The 10,694-nt window shown below is 45.3% G+C and overlaps 1 protein-coding gene across 1 annotated transcript; it reads right to left on the bottom strand.

The window, feature by feature from the left end:
• Nucleotides 1-2,331: 2,331 nt before the first annotated feature.
• On the bottom strand, nt 2,332-9,606 carry ercc1 (excision repair cross-complementation group 1). Its single transcript, XM_039014444.1, has 9 exons — nt 9,487-9,606; nt 8,245-8,757; nt 7,961-8,064; nt 6,456-6,555; nt 6,224-6,300; nt 4,953-5,052; nt 3,438-3,509; nt 3,277-3,345; nt 2,332-2,955 (listed from the first exon to the last, which is right to left on the bottom strand). Exons 1-9 carry the CDS (start codon nt 9,547-9,549, stop codon nt 2,893-2,895), a joined length of 1,161 nt encoding a protein of 386 aa, XP_038870372.1. The 5' UTR covers nt 9,550-9,606; the 3' UTR covers nt 2,332-2,892.
• Nucleotides 9,607-10,694: the final 1,088 nt, after the last annotated feature.

The following is a 10,694-nucleotide window of genomic DNA, read 5'->3' as shown; positions in this document are numbered from 1 at the left end:
TTGAATATACTTGGAATATACTTGAAATATACTTGGCAAGTACTTGTTCCACATGTTGTTGTGTTACAGCCTGAATTAACAATGGATTAAATGGAGATGTTTTTTCACTGACTTACACACAATACCCCATAATGTCCAAGTGGAATTATGTTTTTCAAAATGTTAAAATTAAAAATTAAAAGCTGAAATGTCTTGAGTTAATAAGTATTCAACCCGTTTGTTACGGCAAGCCTAAATAAATTCAGAAGTAAACATTTCCTTAACAAGTGACATAATAAATTGCATTAACCTACTGTGTGCAATAATAGTCATTAAAAAAAATCATGGTAAACACCCCACACATACAATTATCTGCAGGGTCCCTCAGTCAAACAGTGCATTTCAAACACAGATTCAACCACAAAGACCGAGGTTTTCCAATGCCTCACAAAAGGCACCTATTGGTGGATAATTTTAAAAAAAAAACACTGAATATCCTTTTGAGCATGTTGAAGTTATTACACTTTGGATGGTGTATCAATAGACCTATTCATTACAAAGATACAGGCGTCCTTCCTAACTCAGTTGCCGGAGAGGAAGAAAACCTAGCAGGGATTTCACCATGAGGCCAATGGTGACTTTAAAACAGTTTGAGTTTAAAGGCTGTGATAGGAGGCAAAAAAAATCCCTGCTAGGGTGAAATGCAGGTTTTGACTAATTAAACAACAAATCATATGATCTACATGATCAGTCTCTGTGTGTAAAACAAGTGGTTAATGTGAACCTGACTCACAGGTAAAAAACTGCAAATGACACTCAAGTATTGAGAAAAAAAACAATACACTAAATTCAGCTCAGGGATTCGATCCAGCAACTTTTTGGTTACTGGCCCAACGCTCCAACCGCTATTGCAGTTAGCCATGACGGCCTTTATAATAGAACGCTTGTGACCACAAACACATCTAAATAGTGCACTCAGGGGGAAAAAAGATCTTAAGTTCATCGATCAAACGCACAAGGCTACGTGTGTTAAAAAATAACACACACACGTTACTGTCAAGTTCAACACAACAAAATAAATATCTTCGGGCTACCCTGCAGGTTATTACATTGTACACTTTCTGCCTGTGGACATCTGTTCTACAATGTGCCAGCGGAGCATGATACCCTTTGGGAAAACATTAGTTCATTAGCTAGTTAAGATTTCACACAGATCGCCAGGGTCCAGTCAGCAACTAACGCGTTATAACTTGAGGAACGGCAAAGAGTCGTATAACGTTACCAGTTAACAGTATAGCGAATTGGTTAGGTTACAAACATTAGCTGTTTGACTTTATTAGCCAGCTAATTTTCACACCATAAATTCTATTTTGATCAGTTAAGTTGGCTAATGTTGCTCAACATTTCTCTGGCTAGCTAACAGAGAATTCGATCCAGCTAGTAAGGTACTTAACAATGCTAACAATACCTGTTCCACAACACTTTCTCCCTAACCTCAAACTTTTCAAATGCCAGTTGTTTTTCGGTTACAGCTCATGAAGTATGCTTCATCACCTTGTCTCCGTGGTCAAGCTTCTCACCTACCTCGTCGATATCGTTCGGGAGACGCGCCGCTGTAAATTAAAAACTGCCAAATTGCCATTCTACTCTTTCCAGAGCGCACGCTGATGCTGTAACTATTACATTGGTTGTCTTTTCTCTCTTCAGTCACATGCTGCATTCTGTTATGTGAACGATTGGCTGAGCCTTGGATACAGCCAGTATTGCTCCAAAGGCGCATCACTCATTGTCATACAGCCAGTAGTCATCCAAAGCACCCCCTCGCCCAAACTTTTCTCATCGGATCGACACGAATCACTTAGGTCACCTATTTTGGATTCAAAACGGCAAATTTCACTGAAAGGTGACTAGTTTGCATCCCTGATAGTGGTGGCTGCATCATGTTATGGGTATGCTTGTAACCATTAATAAGGACTGGGGAGTTTTTCAGGATAAAAAAACAAAAAAAAAACAGACTGGAGCTAACCACAGGTCTGGTTTAGTCTGCTTTCCACCAGACAATGGGAGATGAATTCACCTTTCAGCAGGACAATAACCTAAAACACAAGACCAAATCTACACTGGAGTTGCTTACCAAGACAGTGAATGTTCGAGTGGCCGAATTACAGTTTTGACTTAAATCTGCTATAACATCAATGGCAAGACCTGAAAATGGTTGTCTAGCAATGATCAATAACCAATGACAAGAGTTGAAGAATTAAAAAAAGAACAAAAAAATATTGTACAATCCAGGTGTGGACTTACCCAGAAACACTCACAGCTGTAATCAGTGCCAAAGGTGATTCTAACATGTATTGACTCAAGATCTATTTTCTAGTGTTTTATTTTTATAGAAATGTAAAAAAACAACAGTACAGTTGAACCAGTCCTTAGGATAGAGGTGGGCCATAATGGGTCCTGTTCCCAGTTGAACCAGTCCTTAGGATAGAGGTGGGCCATAATGGGTCCTGTTCCCAGTTGAAACAGTCCTTAGGATAGAGGTGGGCCATAATGGGTCCTGTTCCCAGTTGAAACAGTCCTTAGGATAGAGGTGGGCCATAATGGGTCCTGTTCCCAGTTGAAACAGTCCTTAGGATAGAGGTGGGCCATAATGGGTCCTGTTCCCAGTTGAAACAGTCCTTAGGATAGAGGTGGGCCATAATGGGTCCTGTTCCCAGTTGAAACAGTCCTTAGGATAGAGGTGGGCCATAATGGGTCCTGTTCCCAGTTGAAACAGTCCTTAGGATAGAGGTGGGCCATAATGGGTCCTGTTCCCAGTTGAAACAGTCCTTAGGATAGAGGTGGGCCATAATGGAAGCCAGTTTCCTGCTGAGGAGAAAGGTCAACAGTAGAGTAGTAAGGACTGTCTGTGGGTCAGCTGTCTTTCTTCTTGGCCTTGAGGAAGGGCTGGTGTAGCACGTCATAGAGACGCCTGGCCTGTAGGACACAGCAAACACACACACACACACACACACACACACACACACACACACACACACACACACACACACACACACACACACAAACACACACAAACACACAAACACACACACACACACCACTCAATAATGCAAGGAGACTAACTAAGGAAAACTGACACTGTTCGAGGATATATTTTCCTAAATGGTTTGAAATAACCATCAACGTTTGGAAATAATCACAACTGAATTAGAATAATTAAAATGTTGAAGGTCATATTTTAAATTCAAGTGAACACTATTCCCTCTCTTTCTGTCAAACACATTCCTTCCTGCTCACCTTCTGTGGTCCCAGTCCAGGACAGAGAACCAGGTCCTCTTTAGCTGCATTGATGATCCCCTCTAAGGACTGAGAAAAAGACCGTCTCTCAGCTCAACACAAGACAATTCATTTGAGTACATGAGTACGGTTCATTTCAATATATAATGAAAGCCTCTTACAGAGAAGGTTGACAGCAGAGTGATGGAGTCAGTCTTGTTGACAGACTTCACAGTGGTCAGACAGTCCGTCACCTGTAAAAACAACACACTTCTCATTAAAAACTACTGTTGGCTATGGCTCTGTATCAGCTTAGACCGTAGGCAGGTAGTACACTGAACAAAAATATAAAAGCAACAATTTCTAAAGATTTTACTGAGTTACAGTTCATATAAAAGGAAATCAGTCAATTGAAATAAATGAATAAATAAATGTATTATTCCCTAATCTATGTTTGTCACATGACTGGGAATACAGATACCTTCAAAAAAATAAATAATAATAATTGAAAACCAGTCAGTATTTGGTGTGACCACCATTTGCCTCATGCCGTGCGACATCTCCTTCACATAGAGTTGATCAGGTTGTTAGTTGTGGCCTGTGGAATGTTGTCCCGCTCTTCTTGCTGGATATTGGTGCGAACTGGAATACGCTGTCGAACAAGTCGATCCAGACTAGAGGTCGACCGATTAATCCAGACCATCCCAAACATAATACATGAGCGACATGTTTATTTAAAACGGGTGTTATCGGTATCTCTGTGCATTCAAATTGCCATCGTAGAAATGCTATTGTGTTCGTTGTCCGTAGCTTATGCCTGCCCGTACCATAACCCCACCGCCACCATGGGGCACTCTGTTCACAATCATCTGGCCCACACAACGCCATACACGCTGTCTCCCCGCTAAAGATGAAACTGTGATTCATCTGTGAAAAGCCCACTTCTCCAGTGCCCAGCAACAGCATTTACCTACTGAAGTCAGTTACAACGCCAAACTACAGTCAGATCAAGACCCTGGTGAGGATGACGAGCACACAGATGAGCTTCACTGAGACGGTTTCTGGCAGATTTGTGCAGAAATTCTTTGGCTGTGCAAACCACAGTTTCATCAGCTGTCCGGGTGGCTGGTCTCAGACGATCCCGCAGGTGAAGAAGCGGGATGTGGAGGTCCTGGACTGGCATGGTTACACGTGGTCTGCGGTTGTGAGGCCGGTTGGACGTACTGCCAAATTCTTTGAAACGATGTTGGAGGCGGCTAATGGTAGAGAAATTAACATTCAATTATCTGGCAACAGCTCTGGTGGACATTCTTGCAGTCAGCATGCCAATTGCACAATCCCTTAAAACATCTATGGTATTGTGTGACAAAACTGCACATTTTAGAGTGGCCTTTTATTGTCCCCCAGCACAAGGTGCACCTGTGTAATAAGCATGCTGTCTACTCAGCTTCTTGATATGCCACACCTGTCAGGTAGGTAGATGGATTATCTTGGCAAAGGAGAAATGATCACTGACAGGGATGTAAACACATTTGTGAACAGGATTGAGGAGAAATAAGGTTTTTGTGCATAAGGAACATTTCTGGGATATTTTACTTCAGCTCATGAAACATGGGACCAACACTTTACATTTTGCGTTTATATTTTTGTTTAGTGTATTAATATGACTGTTGGTTATTGCCCATAATGGCTCAGACCTTCGACAGGTAGTCTTTCTCCACATGTTCCTTCAGCAGATCAGCTGGTTTCTTCTCATAGGACTTGTACGTCTCTAGGTAACGCCCCGCCTCCTCTGGACTGTTAAGAAAAATAAGTTCCAACTTAAATCTTCACTCTCAAACATTGTCATTATATAGTAAGGAATGGAGTGGGTTACCTCCAGGCCAGGGGTGAGAGGGTCACCTCCGGGCCAGGGGTGAGAGGGTCACCTCCGGGCCAGGGGTGAGAGGGTCACCTCCGGGCCAGGGGTGAGAGGGCCACCTCCGGGCCAGGGGTGAGAGGGCCACCTCCGGGCCAGGGGTGAGAGGGCCACCTCCGGGCCAGGGGTGAGAGGGCCACCTCCGGGCCAGGGGTGAGAGGGCCACCTCCGGGCCAGGGGTGAGAGGGCCACCTCCGGGCCAGGGGTGAGAGGGTCAACTCCGGGCCAGGGGTGAGAGGGTCACCTCCGGGCCAGGGGTGAGAGGGCCACCTCCGGGCCAGGGGTGAGAGGGTCACCTCCGGGCCAGGGGTGAGAGGGTCACCTCCGGGCCAGGGGTGAGAGGGTCACCTCCGGGCCAGGGGTGAGAGGGTCACCTCCGGGCCAGGGGTGAGAGGGTCACCTCCGGGCCAGGGGTGAGAGGGTCACCTCCGGGCCAGGGGTGAGAGGGTCACCTCCGGGCCAGGGGTGAGAGGGTCACCTCCGGGCCAGGGGTGAGAGGGTCACCTCCAGGCCAGGGGTGAGAGGGTCACCTCCAGGCCAGGGGTGAGAGGGTCACCGCCAGGCCAGGGGTGAGAGGGTCACCGCCAGGCCAGGGGTGAGAGGGTCACCTCCAGGCCAGGGGTGAGAGGGTCACCTCCAGGCCAGGGGTGAGAGGGTCACCTCCAGGCCAGGGGTGAGAGGGTCACCTCCAGGCCAGGGGTGAGAGGGTCACCTCCAGGCCAGGGGTGAGAGGGTCACCTCCAGGCCAGGGGTGAGAGGGTCACCTCCAGGCCAGGGGTGAGAGGGTCACCGCCAGGCCAGGGGTGAGAGGGTCACCTCCAGGCCAGGGGTGAGAGGGTCACCTCCAGGCCAGGGGTGAGAGGGTCACCTCCAGGCCAGGGGTGAGAGGGTCACCTCCAGGCCAGGGGTGAGAGGGTCACCGCCAGGCCAGGGGTGAGAGGGTCACCTCCAGGCCAGGGGTGAGAGGGTCACCTCCAGGCCAGGGGTGAGAGGGTCACCTCCAGGCCAGGGGTGAGAGGGTCACCTCCAGGCCAGGGGTGAGAGGGTTACCTCCAGGACAGGATGAGAGTGCAGTCAGCCATGATGCAGATACGAGCCAGCTCTTTCAGAGAATGGTGAGGGTCTTTCTGCAAAACACCACCAGGGAGAGTGGGGTATTAGGCAAATCTGCAATGTGTAAACTGAAAAATGATCCGTATAAAAGTACTTTTACACTATAATCATGACCTCTAATTAAATTCATCAATAAAATGAGGAGAAAAGACCAATATTCTAGTCTCACCACATCAACTAACACCAGTAGAACCCTGAGGATGAAGGTCTGGCCCAACAGTTTGAGACGGTCGTGGATGTAGTTGGGGTTGAGGTTGTGGTACCTCAGACTGACGGTCCAACAAGGAGCAAGAACAGTACAACGGAGCCATGCCAGGACAACACCAACAGGCCACGACAACACCAACAGGCCAGGACAACAAGCACATACACAAACACAAGAGGGAGATACTATGAGAACCTCTTCCATTAGAACATGACTAGCAAATGTCACCATCGTTTGTTCCAGAGAAGTCGTTACATGCATAGCAACAGTTCATTTCTGAGAAGTCACCATCGTTTGTTCCAGAGAAGTCGTTACATGCATAGCAACAGTTCATTTCTGAAAAGTCACCATCGTTTGTTCCAGAGAAGTCGTTACATGCATAGCAACAGTTCATTTCTGAGAAGTCACCATCGTTTGTTCCAGAGAAGTCGTTACACGCATAGCAACAGTTCATTTCTGAAAAGTCACCATCGTTTGTTCCAGAGAAGTCGTTACATGCATAGCAACAGTTCATTTCTGAGAAGTCACCATCGTTTGTTCCAGGGAAGTCGTTACATGCATAGCAACAGTTCATTTCTGAGAAGTCACCATCGTTTGTTCCAGAGAAGTCGTTACATGCATAGCAACAGTTCATTTCTGAAAAGTCACCATCGTTTGTTCGAGAAGTCGTTACATGCATAGCAACAGTTCATTTCTGAGAAGTCACCATCGTTTGTTCCAGAGAAGTCGTTACATGCATAGCAACAGTTCATTTCTGAGAAGTCACCATCGTTTGTTCCAGAGAAGTCGTTACATGCATAGCAACAGTTCATTTCTGAGAAGTCACCATCGTTTGTTCCAGAGAAGTCGTTACATGCATAGCAACAGTTCATTTCTGAGAAGTCACCATCGTTTGTTCCAGAGAAGTCGTTACATGCATAGCAACAGTTCATTTCTGAAAAGTCACCATCGTTTGTTCCAGAGAAGTCGTTACATGCATAGCAACAGTTCATTTCTGAAAAGTCACCATCGTTTGTTCCAGAGAAGTCGTTACATGCATAGCAACAGTTCATTTCTGAGAAGTCACCATCGTTTGTTCCAGAGAAGTCGTTACATGCATAGCAACAGTTCATTTCTGAGAAGTCACCATCGTTTGTTCCAGAGAAGTCGTTACATGCATAGCAACAGTTCATTTCTGAAAAGTCACCATCGTTTGTTCCAGAGAAGTCGTTACATGCATAGCAACAGTTCATTTCTGAGAAGTCACCATCGTTTGTTCCAGAGAAGTCGTTACATGCATAGCAACATTTATGTGAAGGTGTAAAGGTTGACAGAATAAAACAACAAGAAAATAACAGAAGTGACTAGCGGCTACTCACTAACCAGGTGAGAGGTGAGCATGTTTAACAGCTTTCAGTGGAACAGAAAAGGCCACATCACACACACACGGTAAAAACTCCATAAAGCATGTATTGTACACACACAGAGACCTGAGGAAGAGAGCGCAGGTTGTCTGTCCAAGGACATAGTCAGGGACCACTTCTCCAAACTCCCAAGGCACACTCCTCACAAACTTCAGAATGGGGTTTCCTCTCTGCACAATAACAACCAAGGTGTGATGATTAATTAGTAAGACAACACATCAAAGCTTTCTTAAGTTATTGGTAAAGTCTATCTGAACAAAGATATTACATTCAAGTATTATGTTGGTAAGAATGTTACTTAGGTAGGACACTTTTTCAACGGTAACTTTTTTGACCTCCATCACTCTTACCTGTCTGGGGCTGACTATGATACTATTACCAGACCCCACTGGTTTAGGATGACCTAGGATGTTGCTGCCCTCTGACCCTTGACCCTCCCCCTGCTTCTGCTCAGTCCCAGCCCTCTGCCCCTCTCCCTCTGTAACCCCTGGTGGTCCACCAGAACCCAGATCCTTTGTCCCCTGGGCCTGGTCCTGAGGCCTCTCACACCCCACAGAGGACGACGACGACAGCACATCAGGCCCACCTTGTGCTCCTTGACTGAGACCCTGCTTCAAACTACCAGTCTCTGTATCTATCCCGGTCCCAGTCCCTGCAGCCACCCTGGACACCCCCACTCTCTGTGGAGCTGAGGGGACTCTCGGAGGTGCATGGCCTTTGCTCTGGACAATGAACTCTGCGTAGGATAGTGGTTGGCCAGCAGACGGGGGTGCAGGCTGAGCTGTGGTCTCAGAGGTGGTTGATGATGATGATGCTGCTGCACTCTGGCCTGCCTTAGAGGAGGGCTGGAACAGGGGTTTCACCTGCAAGAGAACCCCGGTGGGTGGCTTTATTAACCATGTGCCCATGCACTTCTCCAACATGTGACATATGCAATGTGTATTGCAACGCTCTACAATCAAAGCCAAGATGGAAAGTTATGAATAATGTATAGAGGTCCAAAACCCTACAACGGGAAAACGGTATTTTCAACCACTTGCTACCTTCAAGCTTCCTTGTAGGTGTAACTACAATAACACTTAACGTTACATCTTAGTCATTTAGCTAGCGGACTTTAGTAACGTCAAAAAGACTAGCTACGCCTGAGGTTTGAGGGACTGGTTGTCTGTCTGCAACTGCAACCAAATAAAACAATCTGGACAGAACATAGACCAGTTTCCAGAGTGTTTCGAGACACCACATATCTCTACTGTAGCTTTGGTCAGCACTAACGTTACTAACTTAGCTAGATCGCTAACAAGACTAGGATAGTCCCTTTCGTACTTTAACCATTTGTACATCGTTACAACACTGTAATACACATAATGCCATTTGTAATGTCTTTATTCTTTTGGAACTTCTGTAATGTTTACTGTTCATTTTTATTGTTTATTTCACTTTTGTATATTCACCTCACTTGCTTTGGCAATGTTAAAATATGTTTCCCATGCCAATAAAGCCCCTTGAATTGAATTGAATAGTTAGAATAGCTAGCTAGCCTACACCCTTGAAACATAGCTGGTGATTAACTAACTAAATAGCGATTTACTTACCGGGGCTCTTTCTTTTGTGAAGGCAGAGTCGTCCAGGTTGATATTAAACCTCTTTTTTTCCATATTTGAATCAAATACATGCTCTAGCTAGCCACATAGCTAACTGTCGCTCTGTTTTGACGTCCTCTGCCGAGCGTCGAAAATGTCAACCAGGCATGACTTTATGCTGTTGATCAAGGAGTAATCGATTCCACTACCAGTCTTTCCATAAACTGTCAGCAGAGGGCGCAAGAGTTCCACATAAGGAATAGGGTTCTTCGACTTGAACGCATTTCTGATGGCGTGTTTTGAACATTGTCAGAGCATTGCACCCCCAACCTCCGAAAGTACTTTTTTGAAGAAGGAAAAGAATTGGAGGAAAATCCCTTGAGAAACGACAGCTAAGTAACAGATGTGTGTCAACATCTTCAATTGTAGGCTACTAAGGAAAGAGACAGACACCAAAGCTGTATGAATGTGTAACCTTTCGCTGAAGGATAATGAAGTGGAGCCCCATGGCTGTCACTCTGTGGGTGTGAAACATCAGATGCAGGAGTCAGTCACAGGCAGGAGCAAGCAGCACAGGGTGATGGTTGAGTTTGAGATGGTAGGCCTATGAAACTGTGTATAATCTTCCAATTTTACTCATCACTATTTTGTGGTCGGCCCATAAATGAGTGTTCATCCAGCACCAGTAACTGTTTTTATCGATTAATTTCATTTTTATTTATTTTATTTCACCTTTATTTAACCAGGTAGGCTAGATGAGAAAAAGTTCTCATTTGCAACTGCGACCTGGCCAAGATAAATTAAAGCAGTTCGACACATACAACAACACAGAGTTACACCTGGAATAAACACACATACAATCAATAATACAGTAGAAAAATCTATATACAGCATGTGCAAATGAGGTAATAATAATGAGACAGTCAGTGCCTATTAATGAGTATAGGCTATTGTGTAATGCTTGTAAATATAGCCTTTTTTTGTGTGGTACCGGTCCAAAACAAACTATTAATCAGTGATACTAGTCACATGCCTGTACGTGCGCAGATAGGTCTCTACCTGTGTAGAGCACATGCCCCTTTGCCCTTGCCTCCCCAGTGCCCTTTTAGGTGGTGGTAAATGGGTTGAGAGAATACCAAGAGTGTGCAAAGCTGTCGTTGAGGCAAAGGGTGGCTTTACTTTGAAGAATTTCAAATATAAAATATATTTGTTTAACACTT

This window comes from Salvelinus namaycush, chromosome 19 (assembly GCF_016432855.1).
Source record: "Salvelinus namaycush isolate Seneca chromosome 19, SaNama_1.0, whole genome shotgun sequence".
Lineage (NCBI taxonomy): Eukaryota > Metazoa > Chordata > Actinopteri > Salmoniformes > Salmonidae > Salvelinus > Salvelinus namaycush.
Note: the sequence above shows the minus strand (reverse complement) of the source record. Positions and strands in the feature narration are given on the sequence as shown.

Bases quoted from the DNA above. Each gene is read 5' to 3' on its own strand.
- ercc1 (XM_039014444.1), bottom strand. From the start codon at position 9,549: ATGGAAAAAAAGAGGTTTAATATCAACCTGGACGACTCTGCCTTCACA. The intron at 8,758-9,486 runs GTAAGTAAATCG...GTTCTCTTGCAG, and splicing joins TCACAAAAGAAAGAGCCCCG to GTGAAACCCCTGTTCCAGCC. The intron at 3,346-3,437 runs GTAAGAGGCTTT...TCTTTTTCTCAG, and splicing joins CTCTGCTGTCAACCTTCTCT to TCCTTAGAGGGGATCATCAA.